General features: G+C 35.1%; 1 protein-coding gene and 1 long non-coding RNA gene across 2 annotated transcripts in view; one reads left to right on the plus strand and one right to left on the minus strand.

The window, feature by feature from the left end:
- Positions 1–24,808, minus strand: part of LOC127502976 (uncharacterized) — a 25,611-nt gene continuing 803 nt past the window's right edge. Inside the window, exons 3-4 of the long non-coding RNA XR_007926976.1 lie at positions 761–887; positions 1–32 (exon numbers count right to left, since the gene is read on the minus strand). This is a non-coding gene — a long non-coding RNA (uncharacterized LOC127502976). The remainder of the gene's footprint in view (positions 33–760; positions 888–24,808) is intronic.
- Positions 24,478–24,808, plus strand: part of opn8a (opsin 8, group member a) — a 6,368-nt gene continuing 6,037 nt past the window's right edge. Inside the window, exon 1 of the mRNA XM_051876476.1 lies at positions 24,478–24,545. Coding sequence (XP_051732436.1) covers positions 24,530–24,545 — 16 coding nt within the window. The 5' untranslated portion in view covers positions 24,478–24,529. The remainder of the gene's footprint in view (positions 24,546–24,808) is intronic.

Below are 24,808 nucleotides of genomic sequence, written 5' to 3' on the forward strand. Positions count from 1 at the left end.
CATCGTTCCAAACCCGTAAGACTTTCGTTCATCTTTGAAACACAAATGAAGATATTTTCAATGAAATCTGAGATTTCTGTCCCTTCATTGACAGTCTACGGCAACTACCACTTTGACACTTAAAAAGGTCATAAAGATATCATAAAACTTATCCATATGAATCTAGAGGTTTAGTCCAAGTTTTCTCAAGTTACCCGATCGCTTTATATGATGAACAGATTGAATTTAGGCTTTTATTCGCATATAAACATTTATCAACGAACATGGTAAACAGAAGCTCAAGCATGCTTTCTTGATGTGCGAGAACCAATGAGGTTCATTCTCGTGTGTTACGCAGCACGTTTGAGCTTCCAGGAGAACCAATGAGGTTTGTTCTCACGTGTCAAGCAAGTACGGTTGAGCTTCTGTTTATGTTCTATGGGAGTTCAATATAAGTCTATGGGAGGTTTGCAAATCTGTTTTTCTGACTGTTGCTGGTGTCACCGGAAAGTCCCAGCTCTCCATTGAAGTGAATGAGATCATGTCACTTTGTAGCTGTAGTTGTGAACGGGGCTTTAGTATCTAAACATAAATGTACATGTATAAATACTACTAAGATAACATTCTGTAGGATAGGATAACAAGATACACACAAAATGTGTTTTGCCGTAACAGTTTGACCATAGATCTTAAACATTCCTTGCAAATGCATAAAACGTGGTAGATCGGTGCAAGGGAGAGCAGAGAAACGTGCAGCATTTGGATTCCATAACTCATTTACCTTTCACACCATCACACCTCAGTAGACGAGAGGAACTGGCAGCCTCAGCACTCTTGATATTGGCGACACAAGAGAGCTCTACCATCTCTCAGCTGCAGCCGATTTGGTTGCCTTGGAAGAACAGCGGCTAGAAAAAAAAATGAAAAGGAGAGGATTGGGTGCGTTAAATCAGTTCCACTCTCTTGTAAATTACAACCCTGCATTTTTAATTTCCTCTCCACATACAATGTTATTCACTGGCGTCCAAGGCAAACACGGGCCGGCAGCCTTTGCTGCGCGCGAGAACAAACCGTCCTCTTTTGCGCTGTCAAAAACATGATGAAATGCACACATTCCTTATGTCAAGCTGAAAAGTTTAGAGCCTGTAGATCAACAGTAAAACAAAAGGGGCTGTTGGAAATGAAAGTGACTGCGGGATGTGACTGACGGGGTCCTGCCTCAGAATCAACCTCATTCCTGCAAGAACAAAACTGTGTGAGGAGTTTCTTCTATTACACGCAGTGAGTTTCTTGTAGGTATATTGTATATACACTTATTTCATGCCAATGATGCAGCAATTAGAGACCAGTGTGTTCGTAATGTGCCTGAAGATATTGTCTTGGCAGTACAAACCACAAGATCAAATGCTGGGAAAAGCTGTCATAATATTGTGTTTTATATCGCAGGCTTTATCTTAATTCCATCTGAAAACCGTGAACCCTTCAATCATATAATCATTTAACGTGCTAGAGGAGACTCCTTCAGTTATTTAGGGGTTTTTTTCCCAAATGGTTGCCATTTATAGATTTTATGGATTACACACACACTGAAAAAAAATTGGTGTAGGATTTACTCATTACTCATTTAATAACTGCAAAGAAACAGCAAGTAACACATTAAATTAAATGAGAAAATTTGAAGTAGAAAGACTGAAATAGTATTTTCTAGTAAAACATACTCCAATATTTCTTGTTTTATCTTAAAATCAATTTACAGTGTACATTTTTATGACTATTATTTATTAAAAAAAAATATATTTTCAGTCAAATGGAAGCCGATATGCTGATTTGTAGCTACTAGCTGCCATCTGAACAGTTTCAATGAATGCAGAACAGATAGACACTTGGAGTCAAGAGTCACTTGGCTGTCCTCCCTTTGCCTTGTATAAATACATCACCACAGGTTGGCAAACCTTCACATCACACCAAGAGTGATCAAGCAGAAGTGCAATTGAGATTTGAGAGCTACTGTGGAGGGAAAGATTTCAATGAAACTACAGTGGAAAAACATCATACAACATGAGGGTGAATGAACAACGACATGGCAGGCCACAGTTGTACACAAGGAATTGTATCTGAGGTAAAGTCGTATTGCTGATGGACATGTTATGTTCTAGTATCATAAATAATCTTTCTTTATTTCCCTCATTTAAAGTTATATCTTTAAAAAAAAAAAAAAAAAAAAAAAAAAAAGTAAAAGCTAAAATCTAATAGAACGTAGCAGGTCTAGCACTAGAGATTTAAATGTTCTTGTCCTAAATGAGATGTTCCATTCCAAAATCTTTCCTTTGGATCACAGGGTACCAGTTTGACCTGGAAAAATCTGCTCTTACAGCGGCAAACTACAGCAGCTCAGTCATCACAATCAGCAACCACCATCTGAACATTATACACACTTTCCTGCAACACTTTATTCAATTAATTAGTTATGGGGAAAAATAACCCGTTAAAATTATTAATGCATTTAACGCACCCGCCCCACCCCAGACATATCACAAGTGTGATAATTGATTTTATACAACAGTTCGAAAAATAAGAAGTTAATATTGTGTTATATTTTAGACACAATATTGTCTGCTTTTGCTCAGTTTTGCCAAAGAAAATATTACCTGTAAAGCCAGAGCAGAACTGTGTTGTGCATCTCTGAACACACAACGTTTCGCTTCTGAATGAATCTGCGTTTTAAGCGAATCAATCGAGTGAACCAATGATTCAACGGCCCATTCATTAAAAGAGCCATTTACTTAATTCCTGAATGAATCAGCCGTTTGAACAAATCGAATGAATGAATGAATCGAATGAATGAACGACTCAATGAAATGACTTACTTATTTAGACATTTACCACCACCTACTGGCAGTTCCGGTTTCTTATCTAGAGCATCATATCATTAAAAAAAAAAAAAATGATTTCATATTTACACATGAATAAAAAACCCATGTTAAATCAAATAAAAAAAAAAAAATTCTAAAGCTTTTTTTGTAATGTCTATTTGATGCTTTTCTCATTTAACACAATAATGACTTTAAATTGTCTTTTGAGGGTACTTTCTCAGCCAAATTAGATGTGCGATTAATTTGTGATTAACTTATTGCCACTTCGTGTAATTAGATTACAAATTTTAATTGCTTCACAGCCCTATTTTCAAAATGTATTCCTGTAATGGCAAAACTAAAATTTTCTTCATCATTACTCCAGCCTTCAGTGTCACATGATGATTTGATTTGCTGCTCAAGAAACATTTCTTTTATCATTTATCAATTTTTTTATACATTGATAGATAGTTCAGAAGATTTATCTGAAATAGATTTTTTGTAACATTATAAAATATATCACTGTTGATCAATTAAATTAATCCTTGCTGAATAAAAGTATTTCTTTAAAAAAAAAAAAAAATAGTAGCTATATATATAAAACAGATACACATATAGCCTATATATGGCACATTAAACCATAATATAATGGACTCATTATGCAAAAATATGACCCTTGAGCCTGATTTTTGAATCTGATATGGCAATGAATACAAGTTAGCTGTGTTTTTCCTAGATCACATTGTAGATCTGAGGGGTACTGAGGGTCTGTGGCTGTGTGGATGAGGAGGTTGGCGGTAACCATAACTAAAATTCACTGTTCGGAAGGAAACCCAGACATTTAACAAACACATTTTATGGTTGGACTCCTTTCTGAGGCCCTCCATTGTCATTTTCACTTGGGACCAGCTCTTGTCAGAAGAAACCTCAATGCTTTGGATGTCTTAGCCGAGGCGGGAGAGCTCAAATGTCCCGTACTTTGTGTTTACACATTATTATGCTTTGGTTTGATTTCACGACAAGCCCAGTCTAAACCTGTGAATGAGAGGCGTAATAGTTCTGCTTATTTCATCCAATCGTGGACAGAAAAAAAGCACACAGCACAAGCGCTCCAGTACGGAGACCAGATGTTTTCACTTGGGCATGTGTTTTGTTTTGCTTTCACAATGTTAGCGCCACTGCACTGGCAGCTCCAAAACACTTCAGCTGCCCGAACCGCTGCTTCAGTCCAACATGCTAATCAGATCAATGGATCCGAATGTGCCAAAACATCCCAGTAAGAGCAATAAACTGCAACACATTAAACAACCGACTACCACGTTGCATATTTCAAACAGATTTTGATAGTGAATCTGAACATTTTACATATGAAAATATTATGAATGTCAATTACAATAACATTAATTTCGGTACTATTCTCAGTTACATGACCTCCTAAGTAAACCAACCTTAAAAGAATTAGCCGTTCATGCATATCACAGCGAGGTATGTAATTCCAGGCCTTACGATTATGTCTTGGCTACTTCGCAACCATCACAGTTTAGTCAGGTATGCACCATTGGACTCATAAATAATTTTGCCTTCCTCAGAAGAATGACAAGTGACGCCAGACAGGCGCGTTCGCTATAGCAGTCGGGCGAAAGAAACCCTTAATTATCCATTGGCTTGTGGGTCAAACAAAGTCTTAATGATTTGGAATGACAACAGAAGAATAAAAGTTTCCTCCAACCACTTCCGTCCCCCCATCGATAACCAGCAGACCTCAAGCTCTTGATGGCTTCTCCAGAAGGATACAAAGTCCATTCAACTGTGGTTGCTGTATGAAATAAAGTGACAACTTTTTATGAGCTCTGAAACCTCAGAAACTTTTAGCGTCATGCCAAAACTGATCCTGGCAGATCTCTTTCACGGCGGCCTCTTATAAAATAAGGGATGCCTAAACGGAAATAATTCCCTGTAATTGCTGCCATCATAGGCGACGGATGCTTCAGAGTAATGGTTCATTTAGCTAACTTAACAGAGCCTACGCTAATCTGGATTTCTCCCTTTCAATCAATTATATATGTATAAAAAAAACATTTAAATACTTTTTTTCTTAATATATAATCTTACCAATGATTGATTGACTAACATACAGTATATACACCAATCAGGCATAACATTATGACCACCTTCCTAATATTCCCCTGAAGGTGTGCTGTGGTATCTGGCACCAAGATGTTAGCAGCAGATCCTTTAAATCCTGTAAGTTGCGAGGTGGGGCCTCCATGGATCGGACTTGTTTGTTCAGCACATCCCACAGATGCTCGATTGGATTGAGATCTGGAGAATTTGGAGGCCAAGCCAACACCACAAACTCGTTGTTGTGCTCCTCAAACCATTCCTGAACTATTTTTGCTTTGTGGCAGGGCACATTATCCTGCTGAAAGAGGCCACAGCCACCAGGGAATACCGTTTCCATGAAAGGGTGTACATGGTCTACAACAATGCTTAGGTAGGTGGTATGTGTCAAAGTAACATCCACATGGATGGCAGGACCCAAGGTTTCCCAGCAGAACATTGCCCAAAGCATCACGCTACCTCCGCCAGCTTGCCTTCTTCCCATAGTGCATTCTGGTTCCACGTGTTCCCCAGGTAAGCGACGCACACGCACCCGGCCATCCACGTGATGTAAAAGAGAATGTGATTCATCAGACCAGGCCACCTTCTTCCATTGCTCCGTGGTCCAGTTCTGATGCTCACGTGCCCACTGTTGGCTCTTTCGGCAGTGGACAGGGGTCAGCATGGGCACCCTGACCTGTTTGCAGCTGTGCAGCCCCATACGCAACAAACTGCGATGCACTGTGTATTCTGACACCTTTCTATCAGAACCAGCATTAACTAGCAATTTGAGCTTCAGTAGCTTCATCTGTTGGATCGACCCACACAGGCCAGCCTTCGCTCCCCATGTGCATCATTGAGCCTTGGCCGCCCATGTCCCATATCACTTCGCCAAATGATTTCAGTTATTTCAAAAGGTCCTTACAGCAAAGTTACATTTTATTATGCACAGAAAGCATACTCTCTTTTTCCTGCTCTCTCCCACTCAAACACACACACACATACAGTACAGACACACACTGCTTCTCTGATGATTATATCAGTAAAATTGTTTAGCAACTTAAAAGCTACATGACATTTCTGTCTAGCGCGGTAATAATGGCACTGTTCTTGAAGCAGATAAACTTACAGTTTCGCTATCAGTAGAGACACTACTGACGAACACACACACTTCATCTCTCTCTCTCTCTCTCTCTAATAACTGCATTAATAACTTAAAATTAGGTTGGTTCAAGCCACCGTTACTAGCTCTAAAATGACATTTTGGAATTAGCAATGGAGGCGTGGGATGAGATGCGTAAGAAATTAGTCCTACAAACAAGAGCGTTTTAAGGACCTGACAAATGTCTTGAAATACAACATCTGAACAGTGTCTTGAGGTGTGGTAACCATAGTACTGTAAATATACACAGTGAAAATAATGATATGTCTATCACTTTAAGCTACAACTTCCCTCACCAACAATTACATGAGACATTATTATATATTAGATTATATATATTATTAAATTATTACATACAATCTTAATAGTCATTATTAAGTTTGATGTGGTTTTGAATTGGTAAAATGTGTTTAGAAAAAATATATGATCAGAAAATTAAAATTGACTAATTATCACTGAACATGCTTTTTTTGTTTTGTAAATTTTCTGAATATTTTAACAAATATTTCAGCCATTGAAAGAAAATGTGTTACACAGATTCCTCAGAATCTCCACTACGAGTTCTAGATGTTGATTTTGGGATGCCAGTTGAGTGACTCCTGAAGCCAGCATTTGCTGAAAACATGTTTAGAAATTGGGTGTAGGTTGACATTTTCTCCATTTTCTGTCACACTCGATGTCCAACTCTACTGGACTTTCCTCTGAATGGGGCGGAGAGAAGGAAATCTCTATTTGGTTTGTAAGTGTGTCAGGATTCAAAGGCAAACAGGAAATGCAATTACTGTTCATTTGGTCTTGCGACCAGGCCCAATTTCACAGCAATTTCTGCGAGACACCATCTAGTAAGTAGCCCTAATTAGGACTTTCATCTCTTGTACAGTGTAAAGCACCCATTTGTGGTTTCATTCCAATGGAATTCAATACTCCTAATTTTCTACAAGCTGTTTATACTGTACACTCTCAGTGTGGACACATACGAGGACCTGGAACAAGCCGAGGCCTGTGTTTGTGGAACGCCACCATTAATAAACGGCCAACAAGGATTCAGTTACTATTTGACATTTTTGGGGCCAAAGGTTTCCTATTAGTCCAGGCTGGAGCTAAAATATACACTATTTTCATAACCTGGGTGGCAAATTAAAGATTATGTGTAGCTGGTTATACATACAGTATAAATTCAACATGTCTAAGGTCCTTGCAGTGAAACACACAAGGTTATGTTGCAGCAAAGACACCAAATTTAAAAACAAGTCATGAAATGTAAATACTGTAATCTTAATAAAGCTGTTTTTAGGATTACAAATTTTAAACATTTTTTAAAAAAAGGTAACTGGCAATAAATATATCCTATATATTTTTTTCTTTCTTTTGCATTTGTGACTATTAAAAGGAATCTCACCTCAACTTTCTTCCATGGGACACAAAATATCCATGCTACTTTTCACACAACAAAGGACAAAAAAAGCATAAACGCATCAAACGCATCACTACAGTTTTATATATCACAATATGCTTTTATTCTATAGAAACGAGCAGCTCAGGGATTCTTAAAAACATCTTATTTTGTGTTCCACAGAAGGAAAGTCAAACCGGATTGGCGAAAGGATGACAGAATTTTGGGGTAAATTATTCCTTATCCAACTTTAAATCATCTATGACATGAAGCATGATATGACTGGAAATATATACATTAAACACACTAAATACATTTGGAAAAATAAGACCTCGTCAGCTTGTGATTTAAATTTTTCCTCCTGCTTTAAACTTTTTACCAGTCATGATTATCCCTGGCAAGAGCTTATAAAAAACATATCATCTGTAATTTAATTGCTGAAACACCCACAATTAGTGGGGTAAGTTGTATTACATAGTCGTGGAGAATGTTTTTGGTCATCCAAGCCCTTTGCTACCTGTGCCAAGACACTGAGCCCAGCGGCACTTTTGCTGGACCACCCAAACTCCATGGAGGAAAAACCAACAAGGGTTTCTGCCACAGACTTAGCATAATCTCAGCCTCCTCTTAAAAACCTTTGACAAAGGACTGTTCCCCCTTCATTAACTCACAGGCACATACTGATTGAAGGTTTCAGTTTTCCATGACTGGACAGTTTTGCAATAGGCTTCGTAAGTGAAGCAGGCTGCCCAGAGCTGCCACTAGACTGAGTAGTAGCCTTTGGCATTCACTTCAAACATGGACATGGTCTTCAGGAACATATTACTAAAACTAAATCCACTGTGCCAAAGAATGATGTTTTAAACCATTCATCCTCACAGAGAATCATTATATTATGTTTCATTCTGATATGTTTTAATCAGAATGACCAATCATTTTATTGGTCATTCTGGTTTATGTAGCCTTGAAGAAACTTGAATGCAGGGTTTTTGTAAAGTAGCTAAATCATGAAATCTTTCTCCATCTGGTTGTGCAATACTGCTCTCTCTTGGTAGAGACTTCAAAAGTAATTTGCCTTAGCCTGAAGCTGAAAAAAATATATGTAAAAAGTAAAAATCAAGTTAAACATCATTATATTTAACCAATTTTATTTCATATACATTTAATTTATATACACTACCGTTCAAAAGTTTGGGATTGGTAAGATTTTTTAATGTTTTTAAAAGAATCTCTTATGCTCACCAAGGCTGCACTTATTTGATTTAAAATTCAGTAAAACAGTAATACTGTGAAATATTATTATAATTTAAAATAACTGTTTTCTATTTCAATATATTTTAAAATGTAATTTATTTCTGTGATGCAAAGCTGAATTTTCAGCATCATCACCCCAGTCTTCAGTGTCACATGATGCTTCAGAGATCATTCTAATATACTGATTGGGTCCTCAAGAAACATTTCTGATTATTATCAATGTTGAAAATAGAAATAGAATAGAAAGGTCAAAAGAACAGCATAAAATTCAACATCTTCAGTGGTGCAGCAGTAGTGAGAAAGGCTTGTAGAACAAGCATTTAAAGTGATTGACGCAGGTTCGAATCAATCTTTTGCCAAGCTCGCTCTTCTCCATTTTCCCATCACATATCATCAGAAAGGCATTTTTTTTTTTTTTTTTATAAAAAGTGGAAATAAACTGCCTAACGAGTGTTTAACAGTATTAAAAGTGTTGACAGGGTTAGGGGTAGGTAGGGAGGGGTTTTATCCTCCCAATAATTCAATCCATTTAATAATTTTAACAAATATAATTATTTTACACTATGATATTATTGCATCCTGTTGTACAAAAATACTGAGGTGCAAATAGTATCTGCCAATACAAGTAGCCTACAGTCAGATAGCATCTAAATACTATTTTCACTTATTGCAAAGAACTGCTACTTCTACATGGTGTAAATAGAATCTATCGCTATTTTCACCTAGTGTAAATAGCATATTGCTAAGAAAAATAGCGTCTAATTGCAACTAGCATCTACAGCTATTTGCAATTAGTATAAACAGCATCTACAGTAATTGCTATTTACACAGTGTAAATAGCATCTATTGCCACTGCCTTTATAAAAAAAAAAAAAAAAAAAAGTTAAACAGAGGGCAGCCACTTACATAACAAGAATGCTGTCTGTCTTCAACATGTGATGTAGAGCTCTTGATTTAATATTGTGTTTGATAAAACACTTTAACGTAACCACATAACAAACACCGATGAAACACACACCACAGTAACATGAACAATAGATGCAGATGGAGAATTTCTCTTTTTAGTATATATTTAAAGAACTAATATTTACCTCAGTGGGAAAAAATACCTTGAAAAATAAATGCTAATAATTTGCACAAAATGCATTTGTTATTCAGGGCAAATCCCTGGCTTGAATATTAATCTTGTTGTGTAAGAGCATGACTGTGAATTGCTGCATTATTAACAGGAAGATTTTTATTAAATGAATAATGTTCTCCTTTAATGTTTCCTCCTGATTAAAACATGAACACAATTAAAAGCTTTCAAGCAAATTAAAAGTCCCCATTAAATATGCAGCAAAAGGAATGCTCTAATTGGAAAAAGAAGGCATAATTTATGAAACTGGTAAACTTTATACTATATTATAATGAAATTTTAGTGTAATATACAAGTTCAGACAAAAAAGAAAAAGATTGTGTAGTTACAGCTTCCACCAGCAGGGGCCATTCTAACCTTCCGAACCCTGACCCCATGTTCATTCACTACCATGGCAGTTGTTTGCTGTTGTTTAGCCACTAGGTGTTTACTCTATTTATTATAGGTGCTTGTACCCTAGCTAATCTGTTTGTGACTCTCTTTTGTCTTCTATCTCACCATCTCAGTGCATGTGAAGCTAACAGGAGACCTGTCTCCCCTGACAGCCTGTAAATCCTGTGCTCGATAGCGCAGCAATTGGACTGACAGCATAAGACTCTTACAGCTGCGCTCTGCCCGACCTCATTCATAATATGAAAGACATATAAAACACACAGACAGATCTGGCATATTAAAAAAAAAAAAAAAAAAAAAAATAGAAGCAGCAGCTTTTCAGGTTTCCCAGGTAAGCCACACAACTTGATGTCACTTTATACGCTGCTTCTGTGCAGTTTGTCTAAATGATTCTCAGCAGGCTGGATATGATGAGTCTAAGGTGCTCTTTTTGGGTCTTGTTAAATTAATTAGATGTTTTAGTTTAAAATTAATGTAGGCTGATTTGTTTATGGGACTGCAAGGAAAAGGTTTTAAATCATTTAAGAAACATCTGGGGAGCTTATGGTCTGAATTTAAAGAAAAACGGCGGAAAATATCCTTGAGGGATTCGATAGAGGGAGACTGCATTTCTGCAAGTCAACCTCCTCTATTTAATCATAAATACACTAAAAAGCTTAAAATAATTAAGATTTTTTAAATGTTTTTGAAAGAAGTCAAACATTCAGTAAAAACAGTAATATTGTGAAATATTATTATGATTTAAAATAACTATTTTCTATTTGAATGTATTTTAAAATGTAATTTTTTCCTGTTACCCAAAGCTGAATTTTCAGCATCAGCCTTCAGTGTCACATGATTCTTCAGAAATCATTCTAATAGGCTGATTTGCTGCTCAAGAACATTTATTATTATTATCAACGTTGAAAGTAAAAGCTGCTTAATATTTGTGAAAACTGTGATACACTATTATTCAAATTTTTAATATTTTTATTAAGCAAGGATGCATTACATTGATCAAAAGTAACAGTAAAGACATTTATAATGTTTCAAAATATTTACATTTCAAATAAATGCTGTTCTGAAGGATTATGTGACACTGAAATTTAAAATATATTCAAATAGAAAATAGTTCTTTTAAATTGTAATAATATTTCACAATATTACTGTTTTTACTGGATTTTTTATCAAATAAATGCAGCCTTGATGAACATAAGACTCATAAGAGAGAAATATATATTATATATATATATATATATATATATATATATATATATATATATATATATATATATATATATATTATTATTCAAATTAAAATGGTGCTTAAAGAAACTAAAGGTTGTAAGGTGACAGCAAGTTCCAAATGACCACAGCTGCCATTGATCCCTCTGTAATTACATACATTTCCTAGAATCTGTTTAGCATCGGTTAATTTATTTCAACACCGTGCTGGACTAAGTCACTAATGCATCTACAAATGAAGCCCAAAAGCCTCTGGAAAGTCCCGGCACTCATCTCTATTGATCACAGGCGATGGTTCAAAGACCACTCTCACAATCAATTGACTGGAACTATTGAGAAAAGACTTTATGCTGAAGAACAATAAAGGTAAATACTTGATTAACTGAGGTTTGTGCGTTTACAGTTGTGCATGCTGGTCAAGAGAAGGGTTTCTTGAGAACCACAAGAAACTGAAGACATGACTTTTGTTGCAGTTTGGCGGCGTGTGTCCCCTGAAACAGAGTGTTTTTTCATTCCTATGGAAGTTGAAAATGCTCGCTCTTCTCTGCTTGCTCCGTGCCAGTTTTTTTTTACCTGAGGGAGGGGTTCTAGCAGACCAATCACAGCATTTGCGGTCCGCGTAGAACTGACGTGTTGTTATATTTTTGAAGAGGTGCACGTCAGGCTACGCCGTAGGCTACTGTACTCTACCAACTAGGGGACTAAATGCTGCTAAGTGGAAAAAAACTGTAATTTGCACTGTTTAAAACAAATGAAAAGAAACCTAGCATTGGGGATTTGTTGCTTTTTCAGGTAACACTTTAGTTTAGGGTCCAGTTCTGACTATTAAGTAGTTGCTTATTAGTATGCGTATTAGAGCTGGGTAAAAAAAAATATATAATTGATTTCTCGATTTTAATCGATTCTCATTTTTACAAACCAATATCGATTCTTAAATCCCAAGAATCGATTAGTGTAGTCTGTTTTCAGTTGATGAATGAACAGAACATGTAGCGCCCCTCCCATCCAATAAATCGCAATAATCTTTGTGCTTTGTTATTTTTGATATGAAGCAAAGTCTCAGATTTCAAATGACGTCCATCTTACTATGAGATTCAAAAAATAAATACCGTTTTGGTGCTGTTTAATGTGGCGTGATAGACCGCTGTAGCGAGAAAAAGAGAAGCGGCAGAACGGAGCACATGTGAACATCCTCTCCTTCACTTTAATACCAGTTAAAGCATGAAATAAACATCTGAAGGTATGTTAAAAGATACAGTACAACTTACCGATATCTGTATCATGTCTCGTGTAATCACTCGATCAGTGTTTCAACCTCGAAAAGACGTCAATAAAACAGCTTGTAAACAATGTCATGTAATGTCACATTTACCTCAGAAAAACCATATTCAGTGACCATAAACTCATTAGTCAGCTAGAAAAATAAACTCTAGAGAGCAGCATTCTGATATATGCACCATTACATATTCATTATAATTTTTAATATTCTTCAATATTTAATGCATGTTTAAATAAATCAGTTATGACAGCAACGATTTAAATGTTTATATTTCAAAAAAACGAATTAGAGTAGAAATATGTAACGTAATTCTAAACTTTATTTATTATAAAAAACATCACTGAGTGTAATTTAAGTGTTTGTATATAAAGTTAATTATAACCTTTAATATTATAGTAATGTAGTAAAAAACTGACTCCCATGTGTAGTTCACAGCATTAGTTGAGAGATTTTTTTCCTCTAGAAGATTTGCCATGTAGTGTATCTGATATACTACATCCAAAATAATCAATATCGAATCAAATTGAATCGAAATCGAATCACAAGCGTGTGAATAGAAATTGAATCGAATCGTAAAAATTGTGTCAATACCCAGCCCTAATGTGTATTACTAGGATATTGGCTGTTTATTAGTCCTTATAAAACACAAATCAATTCCTTATTCTACATCCCTTAATCCAACCCAAAACCTAAACTTAACCTTACTAACTAATAAGCAGTTATTAGGGGTTTGAGGCAGAAGTTAATATAGTTAGTTAATAGTGAGAATTGGACCCTAAAACTAAAGTGTGACCATTTTTCCTATTGTACCGAAATCATACCAAACCGTGACCCCAAAACCGAGGTATGAAGCATGACTTCTGTGTACCGTTACACCCCTAATACACACACAAATATACCTTTTCAGCAACATAAATAACCTAATGTTAAATAACCTGATATAAACACTGTAGGTTTTGACCAACCAGGGCGTGACCTAGAAAGTAAAGTGTTACTCAGTCTTTATGTGGTGTAAAGGATCACATGCCTGTTCCCAATTTGTATCGTCACGTTGTTTGAGAAGAGTTTTCTAAATCACTAGTAGCCTAGCCAACCATTAATCAAAAGCAAACTGCAGTACATTTTACAACAGCTGCACTTTCATCCATTTTGACACACTGAAAGGACTTCCTGCAAGAAACGAACAATGAAAAAGCACAGTGAGGGCTGAAAACCTATATTCACTGGTTCAGTAATTTGCTTTCAATGCCAGTGCTAGATGACGCACGGTCTGACAGCCTCAGAATATTCAAGTTTGTCGGTAAAATGCACATAAAAGATAAAAAAATATATATATTTTTGCCACATTAGAACTCGAAAATTGCCAATGAACAAAACAAAGATTTCATCCCACTGACAGCTATCAGGAACCACATCCAAAAAGGACAAAATGTCCTTTGAAATTATGAACAGCAAATGATGACATGAATAATGGAAGCGAATGATAGTGAACAAACTTTATGAAAAATGTCTGAGCAAGCCACTCTTTTGAATCTTTTACATGAATGCATCTTTTGTGTGCATCAGTGGAATTATGATAAGAACTCGCATACATGAATATGAATCAGGCAGATTTGATTCCTGTTGGCTTAAAGGTCAGGTATGAAGCTAACTAAGTCCTTCAGTGAGAGCTGAAGAACTCTTGAGTTAAAATAGCAGTCGGTGGTGTTGACTGTGTTGAATACTGCATCAAAACCTCTAGAAATTACTGCTGGATAATGAAGAAAAGCAGTGACTTTTGCTTGGATTAGAGAATGTGAAAGATCAATGGTGAGGTAAAAAAAAAAAAAATGTAGGTGCTATAAAATTCAGTGTGTGATTCTTATGGCAGGGAGCAATAACCCATGAAATACTCATGCCTATAGCCCAATGACCCTACATTGTGAATATGTCATCTTCAAATAGTTTAGCTTAATACAGTCACACAAATGTTCTACCTCAGAGTGCTGCAGGAAATGAGTCCTTAAACCTGGAAACAAATTAGCAGAACTTACAGTCCCATCATCCCAAAGACAATGGTTTTTTTGAATGGGTTTTTGATTAAATGTCTGAAATAAGGTCTGTGGTTAACACAATCTCAAGATATTTGCATGTTTTATTCTATAACAAAAATACATCAGTAATACCCTACGAGTTATACGGTCTTATTGTCATTATTGATATTATTGTTATTTTTGTATGCTATTTCTGAAGCATTTACTGTTTCAGATTGAAGTCACTGAACAAAATGAAAACCTGGTACAAAGTAATTTATAAGAACAGGGAGATACACAAAACGATATGGTTACATTATGACATTATGCTCAGGATTTTATGTTTTTATGCATCTTGAAAAAGACACTTAATTGCTAAAAAGAGGTAAAATGGGACTAAATGGGAGAGGTTGTTGGGGACATTAAATGTCAATAACACTGAACAGGTAAACTAGTGTACTTACTAGTGTTCTTTTAAAGCCTTGTTGTGTTTATACTTGCACTCTTGCAAATTATTATAACTCAAATCTTGTAACTTGTAAATTTAATTAAAAAAGGTTTAGTTATTGGACGTCACACGGCCTAATTTTAGCTTTTTACTTCTGGCAAATATTTATTTAGGCTTCAAAATTCATAATAGTGTTTATTTGTGTGAAGATTATTTTGACGAGCAAAATGTATAAGAATCATAAACTTGTCAGTAGCTAACCCAACACTGCTTGTCAGTCACAAAGCTTATTTTCTGCAATAATCCAAAAGCCAATGAAAAAAATCATATTGATATCAAAAACCTAGCTTTTTTTTTTTAAACAGCTTATAGCTTTTAAAAAACAATATAGCTTTAAATACCAAGACAATGCTTCAAAAGAACAGTTCACAGAAAACTACAGGAGTCTGAAATAAAACTACTTGACTGTTGCGCGATCCATTGATGTTACTGTAGGTTTGTAGACTATTTCTGTCTTTAAAAATGAAATAATATCTTGCAGTAGCATATAAATTCACCATCTGATGTTAAATTTAAAGAGAAATTCTGGAATTTAATAATGCAAAATGCAAATGGTGGTGATTGAATATGAAATATGCACACCGAATATACAAAATTTCATCAAATAGACTGAGAGAACAGCTTTCTGTTAATACAAAATAGTATACTTTATTTTTGTCAAGCAGTAGCCAACATTTGCTTCTTAGCATCCTAATGCAATACTGTTTAATATACCCACATAACATTGAGTTTTATGCTCATCTTCTGCATATATAAAAGGGTGTGAACAGATGCCCCTTTGTGATAAGTTTGCAATATTGTGACATCCCTGAAATCGATCCTGACTCATTTTCTTGTCATTATTTTCCTACACTGAAGCTCCAGAAAGCAAGAGAATTTGTATAAAATGAGGTGGACGGTTTAGACGCTACGGACTGTCACGTTGTCACACCAGTGACAGTTGCAATCCTAATCAACAGGATGGGTCTCTATGATTCCTATGCAAGCTCACACGGGTGAATGAGTTATTGGAGGTTGTCTATGTACGAAGAGGGATTACTCTGAATGAAAAGGTGGGGGAAAAAATTATGTGCATGGTGATAATGATTATGATTACAGGATGTCAAATTGGAGTGTTTTTCCTTGCGAAGTAGAGGTGAAATTGAAAATCGCAGGATGATGTTCACAGACAATTCAGACTGAGAAGCTGGAATGGATCAATACACCTCTAAACTGTCTCCTGCTGTTGATTATGGTGCGGGGACGTTCTTGCTGGTGGTTGGTAAGCGCTGCTTTTTCATAATACTATTGAAATATAAGTGAGGTTTTACATTTTTAATATTAATGACAACCCTCTGAATTATACCTATGTATGTTTAATGTATGAAGAAAGTGAGTGACAAAAAGTCCAGGTTCTTTTTAAAATATTAATGATTGTCACTGGTTAAAAATATATTCTTGAGGTATCCGAATAATATGCATTTATTTTAAATGAGACTTGAATGAGAAATCATTCACACAAAGCATATGCATTTTATCCTTGCAGTTGTTTGATCTATAATATCTATAGTCAAACCAAAAATTATTCTGATATTTTTGATAGATTTTTACTAGTGGTTGCAGGACACTTTAGTTAATTTATGTAAATGAGGATAGCAAAATAAAGTAAACTGTGACATATTATACCCAAAAATTCTTCATACAGTGGACTACCAGTAAAATTGATTAAATTTGGAACCAAAAATTATTCAGACAGTTTGACCTGACCATGTTTTGCTAAAGTGTTATCTGACATAATTAAGATTATTTTTTTCTGACACAGTTTAACTCTGAGATCTTGTCATATTTTATTACTATTTTTTTTTTAAATAGTGAATAAACTGTATTAATGAATGAAATGTGTCTGAATAAATTTTGGTTTGACTGTATATACTTTTTTTTTTTTATCTTACATTAGACTGTGTACTGAATTTCTGTCTGGTATGGTGATTTTTATACGCAAGGAATTGGCACAAATATCACGTTTCATTTTTCTTTACCCCAGAGCCACAGTGTGATACCACTGTTATCACTAGAAACTAGTAATTTCCTTCTCCATGATTTAGTCACAACATTGAGGGCGCATGCCAGCAAATCACAGCCTACTGTATGACTGTCTGGCTTGAAATACAGCAATCATAACACAAATTTATTACAGCTCTTTAGTCTAAGATGGAACAAACATTGATCACCTCATGGCAACAAAATTTACTTTCATACCCGACACTGTGTGCTATGTAAAGGTCCTTGCACACAGTCCAAAATTTTCATATTCGTCATTCAAAAAATTTGTCACGCACAGAAACCTTGCACACTGAGTAAGATGCTTATTAATTAATCCGTTATACAAAACAATACAAAATGGAGTCTTCAAGCAGATGATTTTGTTGTCCTCTCTCTTCTTAAAAAGAGAAAAAGAAAGAGGAAATATTGGGTCAATCCAATCCTGGGATTGCATAAAGAGGAGGGAGAGTTCCACCTATTTATCAAGGAGCTGTGGGATTATCCCGTGCAATTAAAAGTTTACTTCAAGATGTCAGTGGCAGAGTTTGATGCTTTGCTAGCTCACTTTGTTTGTCATACAGTGCTTTGTGCTGCGAGACAAAGTGTGAATGTCAGACGCCATTCTGGATTTTGCCGTTCACTTGTACGGTGGCTCTGAATTGTTAAAACACCTCTCAAAATGCTTGCTACGGATGCGAAAATGACGGACGAAAGTTTCAGAGGCAGTGTGTAAATGTGCTCATATTTATCTTTTTAACATGCAAAAATGACGCCTCTGCCGTAGGTTGCATTCAGATAATTTTTTATTCGTTAAATCTAGATGGAGGTTGTGTCATTGGTATATTATGTCATTCACCATTATTATCAGCAATGTACAGAGAGAAATGTCAGAGAGCCATGGAAACCAAAGTCTATTTTTATAGATCCATGAATTATTGTGGACAAGTTACATAAATTCCCAGGCATTTAACTATATAGGCTAGGTGTTGAAAGCCACTATGCAACGGAGTTAATGAACCACTTCAGAGACGAACTCAGCAACCAGCACTCCTACTGCATGCAAATAGTCACAACGACATGCTCTAAAAGATGTGCTTCTCATCTTCAATTCGACATACGTTCACTGTCACTAGCTCAGTAACATAAGAGATATGAATAGGACCATTTTATGCCCTTTACAACATAAAATTCTCTGCAAGACTTCTCGTCACAACATACTAATAACTGTGAGAAAAATCACAAAAGATCTTTGTAATCTCAAATGTTTCTCCTACACCGCAATATTAAATGCTGACCCTTGCTTCTAAGATGTTTCTTCTGAGGAAAAAATCCCCAGTAATCTTCAGAAGAGATCTCAACAATTTCAACCAAAGTTTGAAATCAGAGATATCAGTATAAACTCATCAAATTCCTCCAAGTACGCCTACAATCCAACCGTATACCACTGTAATTTATGTCTATAATTTAAGGATTAACAGATTGTTTGCTGTGACAGTGGTATCATACCACTGATACATTATTTAAAATATTATTTATTACTCCAAAAGGTGGTGAAATGGGCAACAACACAATTTTTATTTGCACTGATTCCATGTTAACTGCAACAACCTCAAGGATTGTGTTGTAATGACTTTTCAACCATGTATAGCACAGCACAGCTAAAAAAGAATTACAAATATGCCTACTGAAAGCCATTACAGACCTGTATAAGTCTAGAAGTTCAACGCTCATTCTGTATATATGCTTTGATGTTTATCTGCAGTTTCATTTTCGTAGATTTATATTCTGAGAATCAATTCACGTATAATACCTGCAGATACACATACAACTCTGGGAAAAAACTGTACATGTTTTCATACCAGGATAAAATGAAAGTGAATTAGATCATATTGTGAAGCTGTAGAAATGCTCTTTCTATCTCATTTGAAGGTCAGAGGAATGAGGTCATTGAACACGTTTCTCCTACGCCCTCTGGGAAGGTTAGACGTACAGTACTTGCACACAAAATAACCTGGCTTCTGTAAACACAATATGAGCATTACAGTATATGTGCTCTCTGAATGTTCAAATGCAACAGCTTCAAATGTTTATATCTATAAGTAAGTGGCACTGCATTTACATGAGATCTCTAGCAGTCCACGCAATCATTGCAGATGCTTTGCATTTCTGATGGTGGTAAGAATGAGAGAACATGGTTGTGTCTGAAACTTATGATAGCTGCATCGCTTAACATCCAGTATTTGAGTAAAAAGGCACCGCTTAAGGTCTCAAACAGGTTTTAGCAGCACCTTAATGCCTTGTCTAATGATCTAGAACAAGCCTTTAAAAAGAAACACTTAGATATCCAAATGATCTCAGTACAAAAAATAAATAAAAAATAACTAATAATCTAACAAAGATTAGATAAAATCTAATGTTAGGGATGCATGATACGGCAGTACCTTATAAATTAGTGGCTGATATTAGTGTTTTTTATCATTATTCGTCAATATTGGATATTTATTTGTGCATGCTCATTCAAAACACTAATACTTTAATAACACTTGAATGTAGCAAATCTCAAAATTAATATGCATTTTTCCTGCTGTGCATGCTGCCTAAATTCACTTGAAGCATTTAAAACATTTTATTTTAGTTTTTAGTGTTTTATTTTTGATATATTTAGTCAAAATTGTACAGAATTTTTAATACTGGACACTTTTGGACTTGTCAGCTGTAGAATTAAAATTATTATCATCCCTTATTGAAACAGCTAGAAATGTCATGAATAATATACACAGATATCACTTTCATGGACATTTGTTTGAAAAGATCTAGAACAAATTCAATTTCAGTTTCAGTGACTGAATATTTCAAGAAATAAACTGAAAAAAAAAAAAAACATTTGCATTACATGTATTTATTTTTTCATTGTTACACTCCATATTTTATGGATGCTTGTTTCCATCACTAAATAAAAAAAAATTAAAAAGGTAATAGCGACTTTCTCACAATTCTGACATTTTTTCTCGCAATTGCGAGTGCATCACACAATTGACTTTTTTCCTCAGAAGTGCGAGATTTAAACTCACAATTGCGAGTTTTATATTCAGAATTGTGGGATATAAAGTCAGAATTGTGTGATAAAGTCAGAATTGCATGTTATAAAGTCAGAATTGTGAGATATAAAGTTTTCATCATGCAATTCTGACTTTATATCTCACAATTTTAATAATCTTTTCTCAGAATTGCAAGATATAAACTCATAATTGCAAGATGTGATATAAAGTCAGAATTGCAATTTACAAAGTCAGAATTGCGTGATATAAACTGGCAATTGCATCTTATAAAGTAAGAATTGCGAGATATAAAGTTATCATGCAATTCTGACTTTATATCTCACAATTCTGACTTTTTTCTCAGAATTGCAAGATATAAACTCATAATTGCAAGATGTGATATAAAGTCAGAATTGCGTGATATAAACTGGCAATTGCATCTTATAAAGTAAGAATTGCGAGATATAAACTCGCAATTCTGTTTTTTCTCAGAATTGCATGTATATATCTCGCAATTGGACATAACACACAATTGCCATTTTATATCTCACAATTCCGACTTTATAACTCACAATTCTGAATTTATATCACGCAATTCTGACTTTATAACTCGCAATTGCAAAAAAAAAAAAAAAATGTCAGAATTGTGAGAAAAAAAGTCGCAATTAACTTTTTTGTTTTTTATTTCATGGCGGAAACAAGCTTCCATACATATTCTTTCAAAAAAAAACAAGATTGTGGTACACTAAAAAAAATTGGTATAGGATTTACTTTCTCTCAGAAATTGCTAGTAAATAATTACAAAGAAACTGCAAGTAACACATTGAATTAAATGTGAAATTCTGAAGATAGTATTTTCTTATAAAATGTACTCCAATAATCTGCTGTTTTATTTAACTTTGAAAAAATTTTTTACAGTGTGCATCTAGGTAAAGATACTTAAAAACGGAACACACTAAGGCATTTTAATAGATAGGATGTGATATAAACACTAGACTTCAGCATGCATAAATCCCTCCTATTGATGGCAGCATTTTTCAGCTTTGGGACACAGTGCGTGCAGAGCGAAGGACAGACCAGCGCCCACCTGATGTGCTCAAGAGAATGTGACTTTGCGCTCCACTGAGCTGTAGAAAGGAAATCTGATGAACGTCTTTGTAACAGACAGCTCACTTGACTGTGTTTACAGCTTACACCAGATCCATGAAAATCCCTAAGAATGCACCAAGAAATATCTGACAGTGATTTATGAATTTGCTCCATTTCTGTCTGACATAGAGTTGCAGGAGCACAACAAAATGTTCAGCGCTTTAGAAGTAGCATTAAATCTTATCTTCAGAACCTAGTTATGTAAACAGTTTAACTGCTTAGTACACTATTAAACACCAATTTAATGCTTTTCTGCCAAAGACGCAATGCCACGTCAGATGCTTTGTTTGATTAGAGTGAGATTAAACAGAGGATAGGAGGCTATATTGTTCTTTTGCTTAATTACTTTTTGGCACCTCAATGGAGACTGAGCGTCTGAAAAATCAACATGCTGTAATTATTTTTCTAATTAGCAGTTGCCTCCGTTTTTTTAACTGCTATCAATCCAAGAGCATTGAAATGACATATTCATGTCAGAGTGCATCTGTTGTCATGCGACAGCTTCAAAGAAAACCTGTTAGGCTTTTCTGAGAATCCGTTTCAACCCTGTCATAAGGTTAATGTTCCTGTTTTGTATTTATACATCTATTTATGAACCTGACATGAACAGATGTTGACATAGGTAAATGTCAGTGATGGCAAGATACCCCAGGTGAATAGGGTAAAAAAAATGAACTAATAGATATCACCATACTTCCCCAGCTGACTGATTACATTAAGAATTGCAAACATTTTTTGTATTACAAGTTTTCTGAAATGTTATGTTTAAATATGCAAATGAGGCGTTATCTAATTAAATATGCACTAATTTGCATAGAACAAAAATCTGAATATTGGATGAAGTCAGGTTCAAAATTCTTGTTTCATTTATTTGACATATTAGAGTCAAAGGTTTTTGCTGAGGGGATTTTGGATATCTCTTTTTAATCACTCCATAAATTAAAAAATACTATCAACAGCCAGAAAAAAAGGAATAAAATGTTGTATAAAATCAGGCAAATTGCATATCAAGAAACACCCTTTGTAAAAAAAAACCCTTCAGAATATAGATAGGAATAAAGCTGTGAAGTTTGGTGTATGTAAGTTCTGTTGAAGTGAAGATTTCTGACTCAGAGCAGGAGAAAAAACTCATTTTGAGAAAACGGCCTTTAAAGGGCACCTATTATGCCTCTATTTACAAGATTTAATATAAGTCTATGGTGTCCCCAGAGTGTGTCTGTAAAGCTTCAGCTCAAAATACCCTACAGATCATTTATTATACCATGCTGAAAATGCCAATTTTCGAGTGAGCGAAAAACAAGATGTTTTTGTGTGTGTCTCTTTAAATGCAAATGAGCTGCTGCTCCCCATCCCAGAGGGCGGAGCCAATAGCTTGTGCATTCTCTACTAAAAACTAAAACATGATATCTGTTTGGGTTTAATGATCATCTCTACTGCGGACACGTTCACATCGTGACACTGCAATTCTTCATCATCATCATGAAAGTTTATCATCTGCATGCATTTTAAAGCCACATCAGTGTAAACTTCTGATATAAGTTCACTGAGTTTTTGAAATAACCTTGTGTGTATTTGACAGTTTAATCGCAATAACACATGAAAGACAACTTAGTTTAATACTCACGGAATGCCCCGTCTGACATCCAGCTCTCTGAGCGCATGCGTTGGGTGTAATATTGGACAAGCTATTAATTGGCGGCGTAAATTGAGGATGTGCTTCATTTGCATTACATAATGGGCTGCAACCAATAAAATCAATCGTGCATCTGCCTACATTTTTGCAAAACTTATGTACCTATACATACAATTAGCAGAATATCGACTTATTTTCACACGGTTCCTTGCAAAAATGACCTCAAAACACTTTTACCACAGTGTGACTTTTACCTCCTTTTTTTTTTCCTCGCATCAGGCACCATGACTGGAGCTGCTGGAAAACCGAATAACAAATTGAATGTTAGTAGGCCTACTGCTGATCTACAAGAGCAGATACCATCTCTCAAATGACAAGTTTTCTTAAGAACATTTCTAAGAACTCTGTTGTCCACACAAGAGCCCCGCTTTCTTACTGCCGTCGGCTAGATTGACATGAAATGCCTTGCTGTTCAACCCAGGGTCTGCGAAATTGATCTTTGGGTGAATTTTCATCCCAGCATAGATGATGTATGAGCACATCTTTTCAGTTGAAGAGTCACCATGATTGCTTAGTGACATTTAGATTTTTCAAATATAGGCTAGTGGTCTTCCATTTTTTTTTTTTTAAACAAAAAATAAATAAAAAAATGGCATGCATATACTGTAAACAGCCAGAGGTGAACTGGCCACACAGAGCTGAGACTGTACCACAATAGCTACAGGCCTACAACCTATTTGCAAATGACAAATAATTCAAGAGTCTGACCCTATAGTTAAGGGTTGAACCCCAACAAAGAAAGTCAAAATAAAAGGTTGGGATCTTTTACATCTTCAAAATATGTATTCACAAGTAGGCCAACTATATACATGTTTCAACAGCATCTTCAAACAACATTTCAGCAACTGGGTCAATGACGTGACGGGTCGTTTTTTTTGTCCAAAGGCCTTAATAATAATAATAATAATAATAATAAAAACAAAGATATGACATCCAAAGTATGTAAGGTAGTACAACTTGATCTCTTTTACTGAATCCAAAAGGTTTTAATTATATTTTGCTACATATAAAGGTATTTTAAAGATTTTGAAGTGTCAAAAGGTCATTCGGTTTAATCGTTTAAAGGCCAATACAGCCATTTCATTTGCGATTAAAATATCTTAAAATGTAATAAATGTGTATATTTTTTATTCTGGCATGATTTTATAACATCATATATCAACATAATGCAAAATGATATTAAAATTATGTGTAGAAGTTGTTGCTTTGTTATGAGAAAGAATGTCTGGAAAAATGAATTTCATGTCAATCGAAGTAACCAATATAAAGGGACCATTTTGGATCAAGTCATGTGACAGGATGTGACATCATTCAGACACCTGCAAATGACCACATGGTCATGAAGCAAAGTAACTAACTCTCTCCTAACCATTTGAAAATTTCATGTTTTCACTCGCTCATATGCATGTCCCGAAACAGGTCATTTGGTACAACCGCTATAAAACATGGAAAATGTTGTGAGATTTTAAAAACTTGTACTAACTTTAAAAGGTTTGAATGTCCTTTTGCTATCTACCTAGCAAGCTAACTAGCAAGATGTCAGCATGTTAGCATTGTTTGAAAATATCGTCAGTCGGTATAACCAAAAGTGTCATTCAGTAAAACTGAAATT

The sequence above is a fragment of the Ctenopharyngodon idella genome, chromosome 20 (genome assembly GCF_019924925.1).
Source record: "Ctenopharyngodon idella isolate HZGC_01 chromosome 20, HZGC01, whole genome shotgun sequence".
Lineage (NCBI taxonomy): Eukaryota > Metazoa > Chordata > Actinopteri > Cypriniformes > Xenocyprididae > Ctenopharyngodon > Ctenopharyngodon idella.